Below are 25,504 nucleotides of genomic sequence, written 5' to 3' on the forward strand. Positions count from 1 at the left end.
TGCGTGGGGTGGGTGGCTGTCACCGATGCACTCGATACAGGAGTGCTTTTGCAAGCGTGGCCTGATCTGCTCCTTCAGGACGTTTTGGGGAAGATTTCCCTTTGTGCAGAAGCAGCTGGGAACTCACCATCGCTATAACATCTGGACATCGAGGCCTGTTCCAGATGATGGAGTACATTTCCCACAGTAACCGCCACATTTTCCTACTACTTTGGTACCATCCTGCAGGCAAAATCAGAAATAACATCTCACGTAAGGGCTCAGGAACTCCGTTCTGTGAAAGGGCCAGATCTGGGTTATTCTAGCCAGGATTTTTAATAAGAAATGTCTTGGAAGGAAAACAAATTATGCCTAACTCAATCTACGAAATCACCATTATATTTAAATATATGCAAATGTAATTCCCTTTAGTGCTACCAGGTCAGATGGTGAACACAAATAAGAAAGGGCAGTTTTGATGTATTACATTGAGAGATGCCCAAGGAGAAGGCCATTTGGAGGGATATCTCAAGGGTATCCTCTTTCTCTGGAAAACTTGGATCATGCAAGAGAAAAACCACATCTAGACAACAACAGCACCTCAGTTGTGCCTCGGCATGGGAAGGGCACAGGAAGGATATTTGCACGCAATACCAAGTGTTGTGGTTTAACCCCAGCCAGCAACTATGCACCACACAGCCGCTCACTCACTCCCCCCCCAGTGGGGTGGGGGAGAGAATTGGAAGGGTGAAAGTCAGAAAACTCCTGGGTTGAGATAAGAACAGTTTAATAATTGAAGTAAAATGAAATAGAATGGTAGTAGTAGTAATAATAATACTATAATACAATAATAATATACAAAGCAAGTGATACCTGACACAATTGCTCACCACCCACTGAGTGATGCCCAGCCCGTTCCCAAGCAGCAATCCCTTCCCGTCCCCCTGGCCAACTCGCCCCAGTTATATACTGAGCATGACGCCATACAGTATGGACTAGCCCTTGGGCCAGTCTGGGTCAGCTGTGCTGGCTGTGTCCCCTCCCAGCTTCTTGTGCACCGGGCAGAGCATGGGAAGCTGAAAAGTCCTTGACTGGTGTAAGCACTACTTAGCAACAACTAAAACATCAGTGTGTTATCAACGTTATTCTCATACTAAATCCAAAACACAGCACTATACCAGCTACTAGGAAGAAAATTAACTCTATCCCAGCTGAAACCAGGACACCAAGAAACATCCATTTGGCAGGGAAAGGCCTGGAGTGGCTCCAGAGCCAAGCCAAGAGGGAAAGCAATGAGATGAGGCTATGCCACTTGCTAAGGTGGCGTCCCGCCTCAGCTCTGCACTTCCACAGCCAGAAGAGACAAAGGAAGATGCGGACTGGTCCTGGGGTTGCCCGGGTCTCCAGGAGAGCCCAGCAAGCATGGTGCAACTCCGGTCTTGCGTCAGGAGATTAATACCTCCATCTGGCCTTCCTTATCCCACCTCTGCAGAGTCTTTTGCCTCTTGATCATTACAATGGAAAGTCCTTGAGGGGAATTCAACCCTCAATTACCAGAAAATTGGACTTAAGTGCAGGACAAGCTGGCACAAAGCATTTATTTTTAAATGAGCTCCATCCTGCCCTTGACACTATTCATCTGTGACTGCAGCAGGCTGCTATCATCTCTTCTCACTATGCCTGCCTTTCTTCTGCTCCTGCCACCAATTACACCCCTGCAACAGCATTTGACAGATGCCACCGGGTGATGGAGGTAAGAGTTGTCTCTTAGACCCCTTGTCCCTTAAAGTTTGTTTTAATTCTGCCAGCTGTGATTGTGGCTGCTCTCCACAACTTCAGAGTTGGCTGCTTCTCCTTTCAGAAGGGGAGAAGAATAGCAAAGCACCTGCCAGAACTAACACATGGGGTCTGTGCTGGTTGTCTTCTACCGGTACTGGGGGATACTTTGCTGCAGCATGGTTGGACCAGCAGCATTCAATTCTCCTTTAAGAGCCCCAGCACTGATGAGGCTCATGGGCTCAAGGCGTTCCCCAGAGCCAGGGAGATTGAAAGCAGTACAGGAGAGGATATTCTGCAAATTGCTTTTTGTTAAATGATTATGGTGACCTCCTTAGGAGAGCTTTAACAGGGGCAATCAGGATGACTCACGTGAAGTAACAGCCAAAAAAGCGATCCTGGGTTTCTCTAATTTCAGACCATGACACAGAAGCAATGGTGCGACGGCACACAGTGGCGGAGGGGTTAACGGGCAGGCAAATTAAGCCATACAAGTTCAAATTTGGCTGTGGAGTGATTCTGAAGGCCTGCCTGGCTTACCCGCAGGCCTCAGGGTCAGCAGAGCCCTGGGCAGCCGCAGGGGACAGTGCCCGGGGGTGCAGCGTGCTGTGGGGCAGCCCCAGCTCACCGGAGCTCGGGTGACTTGGGTCTCTCCCAAGGAGATAAACCCAGCCCAGCGGGAAGGTCCACGTCCTCCGCACTTTATTAGCAACGTTTGGGGAACAATTCCTACTCAGGGCACTCACCTGGCACCTGGACCCTCTCCAGCAGGTCAAGCCCTGCTCTGCAGCCCTGACCCCATGCGCCCTGGTCCTGCCCGCTGTGTGATGCACGTTCTGTGCCGGACATCTCAGACAACTAATTAGGGATATGTCTGCCCCACGGCACTCAGTGTTTTCAGCTTCACGGTTAAGCAGGCTCACTAATTAATTGCAATAACTCAAATCAAGTTAAACCTGCTAGGGCCCCCCCACCTCACATAAAATTACAGGCAACACTTCATTTCTGATGTCAGATGTTAGATTTTTGTTAGTCTCTACTCGGAAAATGTTGCCATGAAAGACAACAATTAGAAACTTCTTATGAGTGGGTGTAACCATAATTAAAATTACAACTTACTGGGGATTTTTGAATTTCCGACACTGCGTAATTCCCTTGTGAGAGCCACTTTGCCGTTCCCGTTAAGGACAGGCCTGTCCCGTACAGGTCTATGCTGAAGCGACCCTAAAAAACAAACAGACGAGCCTGGTTATCCCGAAATCCCGTGCTTTTGCCACGGCGTCACTTTTCTACCAGGATCTTGCCGGCAACGTTTTCAGTTTTTTCCATTGCTCTGATAGTGATCAGCACATGTTGTACAAATCACAGCATGTCTCGGGTTAGGAATTTCCTTCTGGTTGGTGGCTGCAGGGAAGGAGGGGCTTTATCTTGGTTTTTCACTGTTTTTTCTCGGTTTTGCACTGCTTTTTCACAGTTTGCCGGCTGAGGGCATTCTTGGCTTTTCCATGGCAAACTGCAGAGCCTGACGTGCTCCAGCAGCTGATGGGAAAGGTACCCCAGGGATGCGCTGCAGTCGCTCTTGCTACTCCCTCCTCAACTGGAGAGGGCACACTTGTCCTTATTTTCCTTATTTTCCACTGGGCTTTTTTTTTCCTTCCCCCCAGACTTCAGTAAAATCCAAATTCTTTCATTTGTTTATTTCTTAAAAATGTCCTTCACTTCATTCCACGCTGTCTCAAAATGCACAAAATGGGGCGAAAATTAAGGGCTATGTCTGCATCCAATGCAGATCTCCCCAGCCTTCCCCTTACCTCCATGGCAGACCCCAGCCCTGCCTTTTTCTAGACCCAAGGAGGGATCCTGTGGCCAGATCCCCAGGCTGATCCGCAGCCCAGCACGGCTGCGCGGTACCAGATGGCTGTTAGCTTTGCTCCCTGCACTTGCCACCTTGGGAATGTTGATTTTCTGCAAGGAGCAAACTGTCTGGGTCAGGTGGATGGATATTAACATTCATGAGCCTTCCCGAGGTAAGAAGTCAATCCCTAAGCCGCTGAGCTGTGCAGAAAAGTGTCAGCTCTGAAAGCAGGGAGGGAAGGAGATGGAGAGGTTTGCCCTCTGCCGTCTGTTGCTGCAATTCCCTACTTGATGCCCTTTGCAAATATGGTCTACCCAATACCTTGGACTACCCAACCATACCACTTATCATCCATCCCCCAGCTCCACAGAAACTAGGTGTGCTGAGGACACAGAGCAAGCCACAGTGTTAATTAGTCTTCTAAAGACTTTCAAGAAAGCATATTTCTTCCAAGTGACTGGGCTAGATGTCCTACGTTGCCTCCTGAAGCTACTGAGGATGTGACTTAGCCTGCGCTCAGCTCTGTGTTTCAGCAGCCGGGCACCTCGCAGTGCTGAGACAGGCTGGATTTGCCCTGATGTGCAGGCACTGCCTACATTTTGTCAGTGTTTTCCCAGCCCCAAAGTGGAGTGAGTGATGGTCCCACCAGGCTGCTGTGAAAATAAGCAGCAGGGCATGGGGATAGTGGGACAGCAGCTGGTGGGTACCATTGCAGTCACTGACTGATGGAGTCCGTTGGTCCAGCAGCAGAAACCCAACCTGTTCCTGCCCTGCAAATGCCCTCTCCTTCTCGGGCATCTCCCCCCTGAGCTGGCTTGGCAGGAGTCCTGCTGTCTGTCTGCTGCCTTCTCCATCCAGAGGGGTTATCTCACCCATCTTCCCACACCCCTGCAAACAGCAGTTTCAGCAGATACGAGACTGCGGGATGCAGAGGCAGGGTCCCAGGGCATCCCGATGGCCTGACTGACTACTGCTCTCCCTGCCCAGCATTTCCACCAAGCCCTGCCACGGACTGATCCCCCTACCTTCAACTACACATGCAAAGCCCAGCCCTTCTCCCACAGTCTGTTTCTTCTTCCTTTTCTCCTTTACTGTTGACTGTTTGAGCACCCACAGGGCACTGCGGGAGCCCTGGGGAATGTCCCTTAGCCAGTCCCCATGCTGGTCTGACGATAACCTGACATTTTCCCAGAGGGAAAATGGAGAGTGCTTTCTGCACGGACAAAGGGAAAAGTTTCCCACCACTGAGATGAGAATGTGGCACTCATTGGTGTTGGGCTGATGCAATCAGCAGTAATTAATAGAGGGCCTGAACAAAACAAATGGCACCAATTCCTATGAAATGCTGTTGTCAAATACCTGCGGGCATTTGGCTGCACTGTAGCAGTCCCCAGCAGTGGCATAAGGAACAGGTCGTCCATCATGTGTCCGTGCAAACTGTAAATCAGTCGCTGTGGAGAATAGTTGGTGAATAACACGGAGAGAAAGATGCAGGGAGAGAGACAAAATAAACGTAAACATGCTCTTCGCTAATGTTTAAATTCACTAAAGCTGGTTACGTACATTAATCTTGAGAGTCAAGACTGCTGGATTTTTAATATTAAATCCCCCAATTCATCCCACATGTGACTCCCAGCACGCGAGCACTGAATTTAACAGGACACTTACACGCTCAACATCTACAGCTCAGTTTAAGTACATTGGTGATTTAGGGCTCAGGTACAAATAACAACAAAACTCGAACCCGTGACTTTGGTTTTATTTCTTTATCACAAAATTCCCCACTTTCAAGAAGGCCATGGGTCCTCCTAAATCTCCCTTTTAAACAAAGGCAAACAACCATCTCTGTGCTCTCCTGGCTGCCCCAGCCCAGGGGTCGGGGTTTCAAAGGGAATTGGGGTATTTTGCTCTGGAGGGATCTGAAGTAACTCATTTAGATGGGGATGTGAGATAGCTCCTGCCTGACAGAGGTAGGTGCCCAGCTCCTTTTGAAATTCAAAGGGAGCTGGTATCAAATTCCCTGAGGGTGGTTCCTTTCATATCTTCACCTAGGAGCTTTTACAGACTATTAGTAGCTTTTTACAGATTGATAGACTGGGAGGTCTCATGACTTGAAAATTAAGTGATAAAAAAATCCTTATCAGATACAGAGTCATTTTACAAGGAAGGATTTTGATTTGCTAAAAAATCTCTGCTATTTACTGAATGAACCCCCAACAATATGTTTTATTTTGAAAACATTTGCTGGAAACTGATAGCATCCCTGGAGTTAGGGGCACTGAAACCGTAATCCTATGGGATACTGAGGCTCTCCAGCAGCGGCATGGCTCCCAGCTCCCATAAATGACAGGAGAGACAGGGAATCACTTATATTGCACAGCTACACCCCCCTCCTCCCCTGCAAATCCACGGCCCCAGCTCCATCACTCTCAACACAAATTATTTTCCCATGGTCTGGCTCTGCCAAGAGCCTCCTCTGTGCTGGTCCGGAGGGAGCAGCATCCCAACCCCAGTGGAGTCCCCTGCACTGGGATCTCCTGACACCTCTGTGTGTAAAACGGGGGGCCAGCTCCTCCCTGGTTAAGCTTTCTGCCTGAGTGCAGTCTGAAAATAGGAGACCAAATAAAATAAAATATTAAAAAAATACACTGGCCTGCCGGGAGCACGCAAATATTCATTCTGTATAGCAGATGTACCAGCGACTGTTCTTAATATTTTCCCGTATTACAGAGAAATAGTATGAGCATCTCTGATATACTCGAGTTGCAGTCCCTAAGTGTAAAGCAGCAAACTGGTGACCAAGTTTAAAAGCAGCTTTTAACAGGAGAGCTCAGGAATATTGCCCACTAGAGTACTACTGCTTGTTTGTAGTGACAGCTATATTTGTGTAAAATAAACATTTTTTTTTAATGGCAAGGCCCTGTTTTTACTCACTTATTATTTGCATAGTGTTCAGGTCCAGCCTTACTTTGCTGAAGGTGGAAAACCCAGCTGCTGTGTAATCTTTCCTACACTGGCAGTCTTCTCGTCTGCTCCCGTTATACGGACATTCAGTCGGGTTATGCAATCTAAATCAAAAGAAAACCCTTTCTACTCATGACTGGAAAATATTGCCATGGAAAACAAAAATATTGTGAAGCTCAGAATTAAGGGATTTCTTACCTGTATCCATACACTTCTGAAAAATTCTCTGCATCCCCATTTACAAGGGTCACGTACTCCTTTGGGCTGTCAGTCTGCATCCCAGAGCAATACACCTGAGAGAGAGAAGCCAGAATTTTGTCAGGTATCATGTGCAAAGGGGTGGCCAAGAAAACCGAAGGTAGAAAATCCAAGCGTGGAAGTGAAGAGCACGCGCAGGGTCCTCTTCACCTTTGGGAAATGCATTAACTATCAATCTGTTGCTGAAATGCACCTTTAACGCCTTTCCTTTGACTCGAAGGAAATATTCGCCATCTTCAGTGACACCTTTGAGATTTTTAACGTCTTTGCAACTCCTTGGTAATTCACCTGAAACAAAACAGAAATACTTGTAGTCACTGAGCAACTGTACACCAAAATTTCTTTTGTAACACTGTAAGGCGTCCAAAGCATCAAAACACCTTGTTTATTTTTAAGAGGGCTCCCTGAAGTGCCTTAGTGCTTAGTTGGATGGCTCCCAATGCCTGGAAATACTGCACATCTCTAGGAGTTTCATGGGAACAGATGCTCAAGCCACGAGAAATGCAAAGTAACGTCCAAATCCGCAGACTTACAGTCATGGACGTTGCGGCATGTCCTCATCTCTTCGGGTTTCAGATCTGCACGGCACAAGCTGCTGACCTGGTCATCATTCGTCAAACACTGCACCGACCGGTGCATGACTCCAACTCCACAGGTGACAGAGCACTGCAAGACAGAACACAGAGATTCGTGTTTTATCTCAAGGGTTTCTGGGCTCCAGAAGAACAGAGAAAGCCCATTTCCCTTGTATCAAGAGACAGCAGCAAAGGCCCCAATCCTGCAAAGTGTTCAAACAGGCTTAATTTTAATCAAACAAGTAATCCCTTTTATTATTAATCCCTTCATTATTATCATCATCACTAATTATTTCAAGAAGACTACTGAACTTCGCTTTGCACTTAAACACTTTCCAGAATGAGGCAGCATTGGTTAAGGTGAACCATGCGCTCACGTGAAATTGTTTATTTTTCACACTAGGATGGTCGTACAAGAAAGGGATGTTCACCAGAAGGCCTGAACGGTAGAAATCCTCTCCTGGTGGCTGGGAGACATTGCTTGGGAGTGACAGGGACCTTTGAACAAACATGACATGGTTTGTTGTTTTCTATCCAAATTGCACCAAAAAACCCACAGCCTCCAGACCCTCTCTCCCCTCACCTTCTGGAAAGATGGCTAAATCTGCGCACACACTGGGTCATCATCAAACAGCACAAATCAAGAACAATCTTAAGGCTGAAATTGCACTGGAGCTACTGAGCAGCAGCTTGTCCGCGCTGGTTGCTGCTGAGCACAGGTGAGGGAAGGTGGAAGCATCTTGCTCCCCCTCTGCAACTTGTTCTTTCAGTACTTGAGAACTGAAAAACAGCTCTTTCTACAGGTACTAGGTTAGGCTGCCAAGAAAATGATAGAATAGAATCATAGAATAGAAACATAGAATAGTTTGGTTTGGAAGAGACCTTTAACGGTCATCTAGTCCAACCTCCTCTGCAATGAGCAGGGAGATCTTCAACTCGATCAGGTTGCTCAGAGCCCCGTCCAACCTGACCTTAAACGTTTCCAGGGATGGGGCATCTACCACCTCTCTGGGAAACCTGTTCTAGTGTCTCACCACCCTCATTGTAAAAAATTTCTTCCTTATATCTAGTCTGAATCTACCCTCTTTTAGTTTAAAACCATTACCCTTTGTCCTATCACAACGGGCTCCGCTAAAAAGTTTGTCCCCGTCTTTCTTATAAGCCCCCTTTAAGTACTGAAAGCTGCTGCTCATCTATTTAGAAATTACGAGTCTAAAGGAGCACACCATGAAGGAGATGGTCTTCAATGGCTCATGGTATTCGCAACTTGGCGTTTACTCTTTATCAGGTCCAAATCCATAAAACTTAACTAAAAGGCTGCGCAGGACTCTCTTTGTCCATCAAAGGTGATGGTATTTTACATTAAATCCCTCTGAATATCAGAGATGAGAAGGGTCGTGGCACTTGGTAGTCAGTAGGATGTTCAGCAGCCCACAGTGAGGCGAAAGGTCTTGCTCTCTGGAATACTCTTCACAATGAAGTTGTATTAACAAATTGGACATTTTGCACTGAAAACCTGGGGGAAAATACCAATTAACTGAGGCTGAGCTCTTTGCTGTAACTCCTCTGATCTGACTCGCAGGGAGGATCTGAAGCTTCCTATGGGGCAGGAGGACCTTAGGTTTCAAATGGCTTTACCATTTACTGTGACAACTTCCACTACATTTTGCTTGACTTGACCCTTGTTGCCTTGTAAAGGTTTGACAAATTCCTACAAATGCCTGAGCTGGGTTAATAAATCAGATTTATAGGAGAAACATCACATTTCAAAGAATGTCAGAAGCCCAAAGAAGTGAAATGTTATCACCTTAACTAAAATTTGATCTTGTAGTTCAGGCCCCAGAAGAGGCTCAACACAAATAACTTTAGCAGAAAGGCTAACTTCTTTCCCCTGCCCTGTCCCAGCATTTGTAAGAAGGAGGGGGAGGGGCAAAGAAAGAAAAATCCTTTTAAGGCTCAAATTACCTGTGTTTTGGCCTATTGGTGGTTCCCAAGTCTTGCTTATACACATGGCCAAGTAGGATCAACCCCAGTTGCCAGCTATCCAAGGCTTTCAAACCCTTGTTTTCTGGCAAAGACCCCACTTTCTGACTAAGCATTCAGCAGGACAATCAACACTGCCACAAATTTTGGCTACATCTGAATTTTCATGGAGATCATGACTTGTGGCTGCTGGGACTCCCCCATACGATGGGGTTCAGTCTGGAGCAGGAGCCCTACACACACCAGGGCGGCTGCTGCACAAGGGTATTCATTGCATTAATTTATGCAGCTCTGAAACATTCCCCCGCCAAAACTTCAGACTGTGTCCCCGGTGTAAAGAAATACAAGTTACTTCCAGTTCTTTTTGGTTAAAAAAAGAAGTTTGCTAAACTTACGCTTCCCCAGTTGCCGACGCGCCAGGATGCCGAGACAGGGCACTCCCCAAGGTAGCAGGGCTGGATGTTGGGCGGCTGTGTGCCAGGACAGTTGACCGTGTTTTGGTACCCGTACTCGTAGTGGTCCTTCCCGGTGTAAATCTCGCTGCAGGACACCAGGCGCTGCCTGTATCCCTTCCCGCACGTGACGGAGCACTGCGGGCAGAGGAAGCGCCTGTTAGCACCGCACGGTTTGGGAAGGCTGCCTGAAACGGGGAGGAAAAGCACGGCAAGCTGCTCCGAGGGATCGCTAATAACTATTTAAGCCAGCCATGAGTATTGTAAATGTCTACAAGTGGGTTGGTGCTCGACGCTGCCTTTGAGCTCCCAATTCCTCCCTGTGCTGCTCCTACAGCTGCTCCAGGACCCCCTGCTCCAGGTTGGCTCCTGGGCACAAGTTATCTCTTCCCAAGGTCAAAGAAAGGAGCAGAAGATCCTTGGGAACTCAAAAATGCCTCTATTATTTGGGGTTTGGGTTTGTTTTTCTTTCTTTTTTTTCTTTTTTTTTCTTTTTTTTTCTTTTTTTACCATGGGGTGCACAGAGAAAGAAAAGGGTCAAGATTGACCCTGAATTGCAGGTACTTGGCAGCAACTGGAAGAAAGGGAAGGTTTTCCTTCTAATTAGAGGACAAACAGTGCTTCTGCCCTCCTCACCAAAAGGCTGAGCAGGAGCTGGGGCGAGCTGTCCTCCAGCTCCACGAGCCCTCGCCCACCTCCTTGTCTTCATGGTCCTGAGTGCTCCCAGGGGGTCCCAGGCAGTGGGAGCGGGTAGAGGGTGTCTGGGCAAAGGGCAACCAGGGCTCCAGCCTCACAGGCACCCTAATATTTCTCTTAGAAAACTACCCAGGAGGCCAGGCTGCACTAAGAAATTCTCATCTCTCCATGTTTCTCCCTCCTGCACTATCTCAGGTGGCTTGTATCTCCTCCCCCTCGGTCCCGGCATGTTTTCCTTTTTCCCTTTTCTTGTTCTTTCGTTTTAATCAGTGCTGTGTCAGCAACTGCCTTGTCATTTCCCTCTGCTGTTCCTCCAAGTGGAAAGTAATCCTTCACTTGCTGAAGAAGGAAACAGGCTGAGATTAACCCGGGTCCTCCCGTATGCATTGCCTGCTGCAAAGAAAACCCATCTATTTTCTTTGCCGAGCCCTCTCCCAGACGCAAGGGCGAACTTGCTGCCTTCGCTCACAATGGGTCCTTGCTCCTGCCAAAGACGGCACCGAGGAAGGACGTGCCCCCACTGTCACATCCAGGCTCGCCTTTCCCCCAGGATGCTCACCCAGACCCTCACACAGCTCCCGGGGCCCTGGAGCTGCCTGGGAGGGGATTGGAATAAAACCAAATAAATAAATAAATGAAATAAAATGGCACAAAACCAAAGAGGATGTCTGCTGGATACAATGTGCTTTGGAAGAAAATTGCCTCGAGATATTAGCTAGGACTCTGAGCACGTTGGCATTTACTCTTTAATATCCTGGTCTTCTCCCACAGCCCCGCTCTTTTCTCTCCAGCAGGGAAATTGCACACAGAAACAAACCAAAAAATAATAATTAAACCACGCAGCCCTGCCCTGCCACTGTTGATTTGGGTTACAATATCTCAGCGAGGCTGGAGGCGAGAGGAGGAGAGCGCGGCCCGGTGCCGAGCAGCCAGGTCCCTGCATGGGGATGGGGACTCACCTCCGACCATTCCCCGGTGATCCAGATGTACTCGCAGGGCAGCAGGCCGCAGCTCTCGATTTCGGGGGGGCGTTTGCTGGCGTCGCAGTAGCCACTGTTCTGCACCCGCTTGCTCTCATCCACGCAGACCACCTTGCGGTACCGGGATGCCTCCCCGCACGTCTTCATACACTGTTTGCAAGAAACAACGGCTCATGCAATCCACGAGGGACTTCAGCAAATTAATCCGCATCTGCAAAGCGAGCAAGCCCTCCTCCCCGCAGCCTAGGTGAGTGGATGGCTCTGTGCCCCATGTTGGCATCTCTCACGGGTATCGCCTGGGGATAAATTTAAGACCAGGGCCCCACTCTGCCAGGCACTGCGGGAGCATCCAGTGACAAACTGCTCCCGTCCTCTGGAGGTAACAAGCCAAATTGCAAGCATAAGGAGAGAGGAGAAACCGAGGCAGCAGGTATTGGGGTGGGGTGAATGTGAGGTCCAGCTGTGATGGGACCAAGAGATGCAGGGTTGGGCATGCTGGGTCAGGAGATGGGGCAAGGGGGAATGAAAGGGGCCAACCCCCATCATTTCAGTCCCTAGTAAATACAGCTGCTTGGAGAACGACAACCCAGCCATCCCACTTCCAAAATACATGCCATCGCACCCTTGGCTGTGGCTGGTGTGGGGGGAGCCCCTTGCCCGATTCCTGCCAACGGGCGAGCAGCAGCGCTCTGCCCTGGCATGGCGTGGGGGCACATCTCTGCAACAGCTGCAGTGGAGGGGGCCCTACAGATTTATTGTCTTTTAAATGCTGCCCTGCCTGATATTAAGAGCAACCCCTGCTAGCCGAGCACAACTGCTCCCTAGGGGCTTCTGGAGACTTTAAGGACTCGGTTCTTTCTCTGCTCATCTTGGAAAAAACAGCCTGGATGTGAGGCCACGCTCCTGAGAGCGAGTCTGTGCTTGGAGCACATGTTACAAAACACACACATAAAACAAAATAAATTAGCGTAAGAGCAGCTGTCTGGATAAAACCTTATTTTCTTAAAGTTATTGCCTGTAATGGACTTCTAACACTTTCAACTAACTGGATTAACAAGGAGAAAAAAAATGCATGAAAATAATCATTTTACATAATGTGAAGGAAATATCTTCCCATAAGGAAAAGGATAAAACTTTCAATCAGACCATCCCTATCTGTACAGAAACATCATTTGAAGTCACCTTAGGCTCGGAGGACCGTGCCCGTTTAATCCAGTTAGAGTCTCACCCTCCAAACATCGTTTCCAGCCTCCCTGACGCAGCTCCTGCTCTCCTGGCTGGCCCACAATTAGCAAGATCTTAGTGGGTTCACCTAATTGTGAAACGCAGGCACTGTCAGGCCCCTGTTTCTGTAATTAGCCATCAGAACCAAGACTGCAAATTATGTGAGAACTTTGCAAAATCAGATCAATCCGTGGCAGGAGCAGTAAACCAGGAGAGCTGTGGCGAGCGCAACGTCACGTTGGTCGTAAATATTTAGTAACCATGCAAAGTGGAGGGGGACGGGGAAGGAGAGGCAGCCCCACAAAGCAGCATTTATTCCAAAGGAATAACCTAGGAGCTCTTAGGCAACAGTCAACATTGCAAAATCCCCAGTCTGCCAGAAGACCCCAAGGGCTTCATGTGCTTTCAACCTTATTTACTCTCTTGCTTTAAGTCCTTGGAGTGGAAGCTCCTTCTAGGTCTGTACCAAAACACAGCGATCCTACAGGGGCTGGAGGAATTTGCTGGAGTGTGATTTCCCCAGAGAGCAAACAAACTGTGCTATATTTGCCCTTCTCCAATACCTCCCTATTATATAAGTAAAATCTGAAAGGGGGTTATTGCATGTGAAGAAGGCATCACGAGCGCTCCATCGTCACGTAGCTTTCCTGAGCGGCTCCCTTCAGGGGCAGCACGAACCCTGACTTTCCTGCTCCCTTCTAACGAGGGACTCTCCGACACAGTGGGAGCGGGCTATGGGATGCTCAAAGCTCCCCTTGTCTCTGGTTTGGCATACACCAGCCCAGCCCGTGGTCACCAGCGCAGGGTGAATCGTTCCAGCTCACAGCCCAACGAGGCACCTCACAAGGAGTGGGAAGAAACAAGGCTGATTTCGTCCCCTCCCCTTCATGGGTATTTAAGCCTAAATTTGCAAAGTACCTTGGCCTATGCTTAATTTTAGGAGGATGAATAATCTCTATGCCATCAATGGGTCTTCTGACATTAGCCATGAAGAGTTACCATGACAAAAGCCCATCCTCATTTAAAATCATTAGTTGCTGATGAGAGATTGACACTCTCAAACACATGCCAGCCTGCTTCGGGTTTCTCTGCAAATAACGGTCATGTGGCCAAATAAACCTGAGCCAGCTCTGTGTGTTTTGTCATCATCAGTAAATTAAAGTTTGATTATTTGTATTTTTGGGGATAACTGGCAATTCAAATAATCCCACTGAGGTATTAAATACGGCTCAAAGACAGTGAGGCCATCATAAAACAAATCAAAGAGAAACACTGCAGAGGTTCCAATCAGCCACCCCAAGGTTATAAAACATTATTCTCATAGCAAGTGGACAGTTCAGCTAGCATGAAAAGGCTATTTTTCCTTTTAATACGGTGATAGATTTTGTATGAAATCTCATGCTCATGACTGATCTAAATCTCACATAAAACAGCAGGGCCGGGGGATAACAGCAAGAGCTGAAAAACAGGTCAGGCATTTGACAATATTTCTCTCTTTTGTCTCATTTCCCAAATTTTGAACTATTTTCCTGGCAGTTCAAATTAAGGACCATTTCAAGCACTTCTACAACAGTTTTAGAAGAGTAATAATAATAATTAAAAAAACCCCAAAGGCATTGCTTTGCGAAAGCATTCATTGTTTCTTTTTTTTTTTTTTTTTAAATCAAAATCTGTCACAGAGATGAAATGAAACCCCATGCCACAAACACTTCAAACATGCCTTGGGGAACTCTGCAATCCAAATCAGGCAAGGATGGCATGATTTCACCCCAAACAGCAAATGATTCAAGAATTGCATTGCAGCTTCCAGAGCCATGCGTTGTCCTTCCACGGAGGTTCATATTAAAAAAAAAAACAAACCTTCTTTCTCCCAATTTTCCCTTTTTCTTTGTGACCCTGGTCTGGGTTTTACTTTGACATTAGCAAGGCCCTTTCTATTGACTCTCTTCTCACTGGTGTGGGCACCGAGAACAGCTAATTAATGGTGATACACCAACAGAGCAATAAATGGTTTCCAATAAGTTCCCTATTCCTTTTCATCGGCAAGACCAACTTTTTTCTAAACAACAATAACAAAAAGGAACAATAAAAAAAACCCCTCTTGACAGATTCCCTTTAAAGATAAGAAATCAAGAACAAGACAGTTATTTTACATCCCGCCTTTCATGTCAATTAGGGCTCATTGCTGTTGCCTGCTCAGAGGATACTAATGCAATCTCTGCCTCCTCACTATAAATAACATGCAGCCAGTACTTATGGCTGGGGAGAAGGCGCTATTACTTTTTTTCACCTGGTACATCAGAACAAAATAAGAAGTGCTCAGAAGAAGAACTGCTTGGAGTCACCCAAAGGGGCAAGCTCACATTGGGCATCTCCTGCATCTTTCTGTTAATGGTTATTTATGGGTCAGGAAACTTCCAGCCCACCCTCCTAGCAAAGATCCCCTGGGAAAAAAAAAAAAAGTCTCTGTAATATGTTAAAAATTCCCCCAGTGCAATGAGGAGCCCTGGAAAACTTAGGAAAACATCAGCATCCACCTCCCACCAAGGGCTTGGCAGGCTGGGGGCAGGCAGGGGCCTCTTGCTGCTGGTTTGAAAAGCTGCAAAAATAAGGAAAAGAGGGCGAAAAGACAGGGTAGGAGCCGTGGCTTTTCAGGGCTAATTACACCGTTGGGTAATGCATGCAACTGCATGCTGTTTGGTTACCTACTTTGCTGCCTGTAAATTTATTAGCTGAAGAAATTTAACGGGCTCCGTAAAAGCAAAAGTTCATTGCAAGGAATTTGCTGGAGCCCCCTCAGCCATTCCTGCGCTCCTTTGTCAGGCTGGGATGTTTCTGTCGGGTACCACTGAGTGGTCAGCTCGGCTTTGCCTCCTGCTGCATCCCATCACACCTCAGCTCCCGGGCAGGTGGGAATGGGGCACGGTCCCCTCCAGCCTCTTGTAGCCGTGGAGGTGTTGCATAGAATTAGAAACCCATTATAACTTCCCAGCTCTGCCGAGACCGGAGAAATGAAGCTAAACTTATTTGCACTGTCCCCGTCAGGCCGAGGTACCGCGGGTGGGGGGATATTAGATAATGTCAGACACGCGGCTGCCTGCAGCCTGGGGTGCTCCGTGCAGTCACAAGCTCATGGGGAAGGAAAGATGAGAGGAAAGCACAAGCTGCCTTGACCTTCAATTTTTTCTTGCTGCAGCAGAAAGCGTTTCATGCATGTAGAGGCTGCGCAACTTTTTTCTCTCGTCAGTAAATCTGCTTTTCTCATCCTCCCTCTCTTTTTCTTTCTTTTTTTCTTTTTTTTTTTTAGTGACACAAGAAAGGCAGGCGCTGGAAGTGTCTGTGAACACCAAGACTTTGAGCAGGAAGCCAGCGGTGCCTCCCCATCTTTTGTTACCAGCCCTGTTTTGCATTTAAACCGTGGCCTCTTTACACTGTCTCGGCAGGGGAAGGGACCTCGACCAATTTCGTCCCCCTTCAAGCCCTGCCAGGCCATACAGGAGCAATATAAAAGCAGCCTGACTGCCAAGAAAAGCCGGGCCCCCGTTTGATTAATATTTATCCTGCTCCCCAGAGCTGTGCACTGCAGGCATCAGGGTGACCAGGATCAGGCTCTGATCATGCACCTCCAAAATCAGTAGGATCTTTGCTGTTCAAAGGGTGCAGGATGGAGCCCCTGTTGCCCTGCCACTGGGGCCAGCAATGGTTTTGCAGAGAGGCTGATGGACCTGGTTGGGGGGGTCTTCTGCCCCTCTCCATCCCCTGCATCCCCATGGAGATCCCATGATGGGCAATTCCCTTCTCCCTGTGTGACAAGGACACCCTCTCCATGCGATTGGTGGCCTCTTCTGCAGGCTGTGTGACACAGCAGTCAGCTCCCCAGAGCTGGCAGCTCCATCACCTTCCCCATTTCCAAGGCTGGAAGTCCCTGCACCACAGGGAAGAGCCTGGGACAGTGGAACAGGGATGGAGGAGCACTGGGGCAGGACTCTTTTGCTCAGGGATGGCTGAAAACAGAACAAAACCAGAATGAAAATAATCATTTTTGTGCCTAGTCTGAACTCTCTGTGCCAAAACCTGTTGTGGACTCGAAACCTGCCACAGCATCCTGCAGGCAGCTGATGAGAAGGCTCCTCCTGGACCCCCTTCCTCCTGCCCAGAGTCCCCTTGTCCTCCTGCCACCCACCAGCCTCAGGCCCACCCATCGCCCGCAGTGCAGGCAGGTCGGAGTTGCTCCCTGAACCATCGGAGCAGCAGCTTTATCCCCTGCTCCAGCCTCAGGGGTTGGCTTTGCTGGGAACTGATCCTGGTCACTCAGAAAAACACAATCTCCTGTGGGAGATCTCATCTCAGTGCTGCTCATGGCTTGGCAAAAAGCATGGACCCGGAGCTCAGCAAAAGGAGAGAGTTGTCAGAAGGAGCCGGGGTAACGAGGCAGGAAAGTGGGAATTACCGATGTTCCCCAATTCCTCCAAACCCTCATGCGCAGGGCTCACTGCCGGAGCAGCATGACAGGGCTCGGTCCGAGGGGGGTTACGCTCAGCCTCCTAAACAGACCCAAATCTGCCCTACCCAAAACCTGCTCAGTATTTGCATAGGTCCCAGCCAAACACAGGGCAGCACAAAGCAATAAATTAACCCTACGGAGGTATTTCTCAGCTCCCCCCTTCCAGCCAGCACGCGTGAGCATTTCCTCTGCTTTTTTTTGGCAAGCCTGGGATGCAGCCCCAAAACCCCAGCCCTCTGGCAGCAATCCCCGGCATCGGCGGCCCCCAGACTCCAGCATCATCCGGCACTGCACGCTTGAGAGCACAAGTGACACGACCCCAGGGAAGGGCGGAGGGGGGGACCCTGCTTACCGCTTGCCATTCGCCGGCTGCCCAGCGGTGCGTGGGGCACTCGGGGAGGTGGCAGTCCCGCTGCGAAGGGGGCCGGCTGGCCAGGTCGCACTCTCCCTCCTCAGCTGCCTTCGGGGTGCCGCTGTGGCAGTGCACAGCGCGCCGCTGGACGCCCCGGCCGCAGGACACCGAGCACTAGAGGAAGGGACAAAAGGTGAGTGGCGGTCCCCATCGCAGCCGTCACGGTAAGTTCCCGGGGTTCGCCCTCTGCTCTGTGCTCAACAGCAGCAATAGCAATGCTCTAATGCCGGTGTTTAACCTTCCAGGTGAGGGTCTTCATTGCACAAGGGAAAAATTTTGCAAGGGCAGAGCAGACAGGCTGAAATCCCTGCTTCGCTGAAGCCAACGGGAATTTTTGCCGTTGGCTTCAGTGGGGTCAGGATTTCCCAGACAGGATTTATATTGCAAAAACCTCTGGAGATAGCAGCACTGCTAAACCATCGCCACACGCCAGAGGCGGCAATGCTCTGTATATTACTTCTCAGGCACTAGGCTCAAAAAAGTAATAGTTCAAAATATATCAAATGCCATGAGTGTCAATGGAGTGGACTTGAATGAAAAGCAAACTTGAATTATATAGAAATAAGTCTGGAACAATAGAGAGGTAAAGTTATGATACAGTTGGGATTTCTTTCAGCATGCATCGAAATATGCACATGCACACCAGCCAGGGCATACTGTTAGTTTGTGAAAATGTCTTTCTTAAAATTAACTGCATTTCACATTTCCTTCATTACGCTGTGGGCACATTTCTCCCCACTCCTAGGCACAGCAAGAAAAGCCTGAATTTCTCTGTTTCTCAGACATCTTCAAATTATTATCTACACCACAATGCTTTTAACAGCTTGTTTTTTCTTCCACGCAACATTTCTTACTGTTGTGACTGCACGCTGTAATATGTTTAGCAGTACTTAACTTCTCGCTGGTATGGATCCTTCCTGGCTAGATCTTAAAGTACATGATATAGATTCGGAATAAAAAGAATTTGCATTTGTAGAAGAACACGTGTAAAAATCAAAGGTATGCATTTAAAACATAGCTATTACAAATAACCATTTGCTGAATTAACAATTAATGTAAGCAATCTTATTAATACATCAGGAACTAAGCAAACAAGTTTACGGACTGTTGTTGCAACACCCATAAAAGTGAGCCTTCTTAAGGCAGGGAATTAAGTGCCTAACGGGGAAGCAATTCTCTCTTCTGCAGAGTATTCCTCCGTAATGCTCCATTTGCTTTACTATCCGAACGTCCCATAAAGCCAAGAGGACCAAAGAAAAGCTGACTGTGAACATTCGCCTGGCTTCAGATATTTGTAACAGGGTGGGAGTTTTTTTGTGTAACTTTTGAAAGTAGCAGTGAGATTTCTGTCGCTGGTGATGCAAATGCTTCCCATGTGCTGCGCTGCCTCCCTCTGATTAACAGCGCTGTTTGTCCTACGCATTCCACAGGGGACAGTTAAACTGAATAATGGCCACAAACTTGGAGAAACATATACACCAGGTTGCATACCATGCTCTAAAACGCCTTTTGGTTTGCATTTATCACCCACCTAAAATGCACATGCCTGGGTATGTTATGATAAGGGAGAGAAAGTCATGCCATGGCTCCTTCACGGGGACCTGTGCTGCATGTGACACCGGGGCAGAGCGGGTTTGGGGAGGAGGAGGCTGGCCGTGCCGGGCAAAGCAGGGCACCAGGCAAAGCTGCAGACTCATTTCACTGCACGCTCGAGGTGAATCTTTGCTCCCGTGTAAGCCCACGAGGATAAATGCTGCACCCTGACTGAATTGGTGGGAAGACTCATGGTGGGGGAGCGAGCCCCACCAGGACCCCAGGCCAGGGCTGCTGTGTCCCAGGTCATCCCTTGGAAGAGATCTGAGCTCCCCTCCTGCAAGCGAGCAAGCAAGAAAAGAGCTTTTCCTTGGGCTAATTGCGAGACCGTATGCAGGGGAGGCTTTTCCTAGCTGAACGGGCTTTCTAAGTGCACTTGGTGGCCAGACACCCACGGCAGCCACAGTGCGATCCAGCCACAGCACGGGAGAAAGGGATACCAGTGTGGATCCGGCCGAGAAGACGAAGCTGCAGGCGAGCCCAGCCCTGGGGCCACAGGAGGGCTGTGGTGGGGCTGACCCAGCCGCACCAGTGTCTTGCTGCTGCCGGAGCACGGAGCCCTGCTGAGGAGGGGGAAAGGGCTGCACCCGCCTTGGGCGAAAGTTGGTGAGTTGGGGCCATGGGAGCTTTCCTAGCGGATGGAGGCATCTCCTTCTACGGGGTGCTTCCTCCTGCTGCCTGCGCTCCAGCATCAGTATTGCTGTGCCTCTGGCTGAATTTATGGCTGGCTTCAAAATAACACCATTATGCGCTATTACAGAAGCAAGAAAAGGTGGGGTTTAACACCATTTTCATCCTGGCTATTTTAATCCAGAATACTGGTCCGTCAGCCTGTGTCTACCCTAGGGAAATACAGCCGGCTGACACTGCCAGGAGACATTCAGTTTGGGGGCAGTCAACTTGTGCTGTACTTATACGTTCCCCTATGGGATGCCATGGGCCAGGCAGCCTGTTTGTCCTTTCTATGGAGTCTATACATTTTCCCAGGAGTGCTCCTGTCTCCACTGAGAAAGTCAATCACCGAACTGCCAAGTGCCAGCTTGGCTATGCAAGAAGCTCTACCTGATGATCTACCTATGTTTTTAGACAGGGCAGGATTTCAGCCTGTAGCTGAAATATGTAAATACCAGAAAGCAGAATAAATATTGGTATTTTTGCTAAGGTAAATGGCCATAATTGATACTACTTAGGAGATGCAAACACATTAAATCTGACATTTCAGTGCAGACACAAGCACATTTCAAACTTAAGAAAAAGCCTTTTTTCTCTGCTTCTGATTATTACAGATATATTAAAAATGCTTTGCTGCAGGAAAGTGGATTCATAACAGTCTAGAAAAGAATTACCCAGCCTCTGAATACAAAACATCCAGAGACAAAAAAAACTTGGGAGCAGAGCACTTGGCTCAGCCGGCTGGGATTCATTTTTAAACCATTCCTGTATTTTTTAATCCTGATTTTCTTAATCATTCCTTTTCCCAAAAGGAAAAGAAAAAAACCCTTAAAGGCACATGCAACAGGACCTGTGCATATATGGCGATAAGGAGGGTACACTTTTATGGGAAAACCTTGCCTTATTTCTCATGCAGACTTTTGCCGGTTTACCCAGGACAAAAGGCACCCAGCTCACAGCAGCTCAGCTTTGGGATTATCTTTCGGAGGCAATTAGGCCTTCAGAAAGCTTTTTTGATAGCATCTAAGTGCAAACTGATCATGGCTCCCTATTTTCAACAGTGTCACTGGTGATGGGGAAGGTGACACAGAGTTTCCGTGCCCATTTAGATCCTGACCTACTGGGTATTCAGAGTGCCAAACCCCTGGCTGTGTCATAGTCTTAATGAGAAGCTCAGCACCTAAATCCACCTCGGCTCTGAGGCATTAAATCTTCTGCAAAGCCGTGCAAGCCCTGCACACCGCCGGCAGGGACAGCCACGGCGGTGCTCCAAACTTCTGAGCGCCCTGCTTTTCGTCTGTCGTAGGCAAAGAAATGCTGCCAGCACGAGTGAGGATCGGGACGCAAGGAAGCCATGTCAGAGCATTTCATGTGGCTTTAAAAAGCCCAGTTTGATATGGCAGAATGGGTGTTTCTACCCCTTTATTTTTTCACCAAGCAAGATGCCGGCTGGCTGAGCACATACAGCATCAGGGACCTGGGCCGAGGAGCTACCCCACATGCTGGAAATGCGCTGCTTATTCTTAGTCTTATCGTTAGCATACAAATATTCCTTAATTGCCTAGTCACAAGAGATTACCTCAGGCCATAAATCACCTCATCCTCCTATTAACTTGGGTTTCTTTCTCCGCTTGCATAAAATTAACTGTTCATGTGGTGGAATGTTGGGAATTTAAAAATACTTACTTTTATCAATTAACATTAGCGTATTTTAATGCAATCGACAGACCATTACATTATTATGTTTACAATTATTAGCTGCAAAAAATTGCTTTCAGGAGCAGTCACTTTAAATAAGGTGCAAATTGGATATGACAAGACTATCTAATGGCCTCGCGTTTATTTTCAGTTTAGCTTGCTGTATAAAATTGAGGTTTACGTCCTGCAGGTAATAAAGGTAATAATATTGATTTAATTTTCGGTATGGGAGCAGCACTGTGCATTTCACAGGGCTACGCAGGGCTACCTGGGTGCTCCCAGCCGTACCTCAGGTAAAGGATCCAGACCTCAGGAACTGAACCTCCACAGTGAATGCACACTTAGCCCTTTACACACATAATAGTAAATACTGCTATCCTATAAAGGCAAAGGTAAGCATAAAAAAAAATACAAGCCTGAAAACAATCATAGAACATCAATAGGTTTATTGACTTTTTTAATAGTTGACATTAAACAAGAGTATTCTGTCCTAGTCCTAACATTTGCATGGGTGCCTGTAGTGATGATAACGGTTTATCTTTCAGGGAACTTGCATACAGTGAGAACTGATGTTTTGTACCTTAATTTGGAAGACAGGCCGCAAGAGAACATGATGTTTTACAAGTAACAGTTCATTTAGTCTGGGATTTTCAGTAATTCTGCTGATTAGCACACTAACGAGGTAGAGGGAAAAGCAAGGTTCAGAGATAAAAATGTGATGCAGCAGATTCAAGGTGATGACAAAGACATTATTTTCAGGAAAACAAGAACTCAAGCTGTGCTTTCAGCAAACAAGATGCTTAATAACTCCAAGCACTTTCACATTTCCAGCAGCCTCTGCTCCATGCATCAGTGTCTGACTTTTTAATGAAGCAAAATTAACTGATGAGCTTGTTAAGAAACAAAAGATAGTGAAAAGCATTTTTAATCAACAGCTTGGATTGTTTTTTAGGATTTCCCAGGAAGCTGAAAATAAAATTAATTTCAGATTTCTCAAAACTAAGGAAGATTTTGCTTGGGATCTGACATAGTTAAGTAATAATGATATTAAAAACATGAATAAATAGTAGATTCTCCTTAATATTATATACTAAGGAATTTGCTTTCAGTTAGATACTAAAAGCAAGTTGCCATGCTTTCAGCTGGTACAAATCAGTGCTGCTCCACTGCTATCCATGAAGCTACACTGGTTTATGCCACCTGAGGATCTGGCCCAAAACATTTACCCTTGAAAAATTCAAGAGGACAGAAGCGATAGGAAAAACAGCTTCTAACCAACTGGATGGAGGAAGAATATCAAAGGGTGCAAAAGGGTATACAGTGTGTCTCACCTGTCCCCAGTCTCCTGCTTTCCACTTCGGACATCTGCCCCCTCTGCATTTCTTTTGCACATTGGGCTTAGCAAGGTGCTTGCAATATTCTTCTTCTACATGCCTCCCTTCCTTTGACAAACAGTACACGTTGCGGTGCTTTTGGCCCCTTCCACAGGAGACAGAACACTGTAAATATAAAGTAACAAAAGATCAGCTTTCACGCAGGGCCTTCTACATGGTTATATGTGGGCCATGGCTACCCAGGGCATTTTCTTTTAATTGGACCAAAAAGCAGGTCCCAGGCAGCCTATACAAAGCTTGAGGGGGATATGGAAGGGCAGAATATAACCGCTGGAAATGCTCCCATTTGCACTTAATGTTGCATGATATTCTTGGTCAAAGCTCCCCAAAATGCCAATATCAAAATAGAGAAAGCAGCTGACATTCAGCAGGGATAACAGGCTGGATTCCTGGCATTGCTCCAGCGGTTTCAAAGGAGCAGAGTCATCTTACGGGGATCAAGGCAGGACCCTTCAGTATCTACTTAGAAGAACTTGAAAGGAACCATTTCCATTTATCTTGGTACAAAGGGAGGTCAAATGTTGGTAAATCAGGAGAGTAAAGCGTGATACACACCTTCACAGAGAGAAATAACTGCACAAAGGATGAGGCAGAAGAGAAAACTGCATGTTTTTTCCATGTCCTTGGTATTAAAGCTCATGTTTGTTTTACCAGTGTAGACTGATTTACTTTTTTTTTTTTTACCTAAACAGACTGAAATCAGGACATACTCATCCTTAAGATTTATGCATTTTGAAAACAACTCAGAAAGTGGCAAGAAGGCAGAGCCTGAAGAATCAAAGCAAAAAGCAAATCAGCAGGTACGTTAGCTGTAAGCTTTGTAGTGAAGCAACTAATTTCAACCTCCCTCTGCAGGTTCACTGAACTTTTTCAAATGTGACCAATTCTGGCATGCAAACCCCAAGCAACTTCACTTTGATTTCAGATTAGTCTCCTCCAAAAGATTTAGGAATCAAAGGGGTCTGAAATCACGACAAGAATTTAATATGACAGTTTCGTGTAGAACAAGCCTCTTACTCAGCATGATGCACCCAGAGATTCAGCTTCAATTTCTTCATTACATGTTATGCAAGTCATTACATGCTATGTCACAAGCATCCTGGTTTAATCCTTGAGCACAAACACACCGTTGCAACCATCTCTCAATATAAAATGTTCTGCTTTCTTTTCAGAGATGAGGCTTCTTCCTTCGTTTTGGAGCCACTCCATGAGTATATTTCCAACGAAATAAATTACAGCCCAAGCTCTTCCCAGCCTATGAATACATTTGAAACCTTAAAATCTACAATTAATACATGTAGCAGCTCTGGAAGATCCATTAGAATAGAAATTGGCATATGCATTGACAGCTGTGATTATTTTTAATTACGGCACCACTTCCAACTCATTCAGTCCCTATTGTGGTAAGAGGTACACAAAGAACCAGCGAGAGAGCAGTAACTTGCTCCAAAATGGAAAAGTTCAGACTAACGTGGAGAGAAGTAGATGTAACTCATAAGATCAGACGTTGCTGCTTAAAAGCTTGTATAAGCGATGTCCTGAAAAAGGCTGTTTTCCTGCTGCAAGACCGTTACAGATCGACAAAAGGTAGCTGAGATCCCTTGCGATCAATAGGCCTTAAGCGCCATTAATGATGCTCCTCCATGAGAGGCGGGAAGCCAGACCAACCTGCGGAAGGGATGGCCGCCTCTCAGTTTTCCTGAGCCCAGTTCCAATTTCAAGGTAGGCCAAAAACCCCAAAGAGCAACATTCGACCTTGTGCTGAGAAACAGAGGAAATGCTGTTCCTTGTTCCAAAATGAGACTTTCATGAGTTACCCAGATTCACAAACTTCACTTTTTTTCTTTAGTATCAACAGACAAAAGATTGAGTTAATGTTATTCTATTTTTATAAGCCTTCAAATTTCATCAGAAGTTTATTTTTTTCATTCTTTCTACATGTCTCCCCAGGCAATGAACATCAGCACCAAGAAGGACATGTCAAATCCTACCAAACCCAGTTGTAAACATCTAATACTTTCATCCATTTACTATCTTTAGACTAAAGGCCAACACTGATACTTTAGCAAACATTCCAGTACTCCTCAGCAAGCGCTCTCCATGCAGGTTGACGTCACTTTACTGTGACAGCCAAAGCTAAAGAGCAAATTCACACACTTGATCAGAGCTCTCTCTTGCCCCACATCCTAAGCAGGTACAGCCAAGTGCATCTTTTCTCTGATTTAAAAAAATACATTGGATCCACTACTTATTCTAAAGGCAGAATAACCACATTGTGCAACAACACAAGGATGTTTCTGGGGACCTGCAGTTGGTTGATAAATATTTGATCTCACAATTAATATGGTGCTAGTCATTTCCAAAATTGTTATCCCCCTTTTACAAATAGCTTAACTTTGGCGTGGAGCCTGATTCTGACATTTATCTCGCCATCCTACCATCAAACAAGACTGCATGCGTACCTTGGTGCACTCAGAAGTTGAGGCATA

The 25,504-nt window shown here is 47.0% G+C and overlaps 1 protein-coding gene across 5 annotated transcripts in view; it reads right to left on the minus strand.

The window, feature by feature from the left end:
- The window catches only part of ADAMTS9 (ADAM metallopeptidase with thrombospondin type 1 motif 9), an 87,501-nt gene that overhangs the window by 3,047 nt on the left and 58,950 nt on the right, over nucleotides 1-25,504 (minus strand). For 2 of the 5 annotated variants that reach the window (XM_087745048.1, XM_087745047.1), the window contains exons 29-39: nucleotides 22,953-23,120; nucleotides 17,599-17,772; nucleotides 11,498-11,668; nucleotides 9,786-9,980; nucleotides 7,366-7,498; nucleotides 7,026-7,120; nucleotides 6,773-6,867; nucleotides 6,545-6,678; nucleotides 4,970-5,061; nucleotides 2,875-2,979; nucleotides 128-222 (exon numbers count right to left, since the gene is read on the minus strand). In XM_087745048.1, coding sequence (XP_087601174.1) covers nucleotides 133-222; nucleotides 2,875-2,979; nucleotides 4,970-5,061; nucleotides 6,545-6,678; nucleotides 6,773-6,867; nucleotides 7,026-7,120; nucleotides 7,366-7,498; nucleotides 9,786-9,980; nucleotides 11,498-11,668; nucleotides 17,599-17,772; nucleotides 22,953-23,120 — 1,452 coding nt within the window. In that variant the 3' untranslated portion in view covers nucleotides 128-132. Of the gene's footprint in view, nucleotides 1-127; nucleotides 223-2,874; nucleotides 2,980-4,969; nucleotides 5,062-6,544; nucleotides 6,701-6,772; nucleotides 6,868-7,025; nucleotides 7,121-7,365; nucleotides 7,499-9,785; nucleotides 9,981-11,497; nucleotides 11,669-17,598; nucleotides 17,773-22,952; nucleotides 23,121-25,504 lie in introns of those variants that run through there. The other 3 variants (XR_015701590.1, XM_087745050.1, XM_087745049.1) reach the window with 3 other exon arrangements.

The sequence above is a fragment of the Nipponia nippon genome, unplaced genomic scaffold (assembly GCF_047370975.1).
Source record: "Nipponia nippon isolate SJK-2023a ecotype South Korea unplaced genomic scaffold, ASM4737097v1 scaffold_9, whole genome shotgun sequence".
In the NCBI taxonomy this organism is placed as follows: domain Eukaryota; kingdom Metazoa; phylum Chordata; class Aves; order Pelecaniformes; family Threskiornithidae; genus Nipponia; species Nipponia nippon.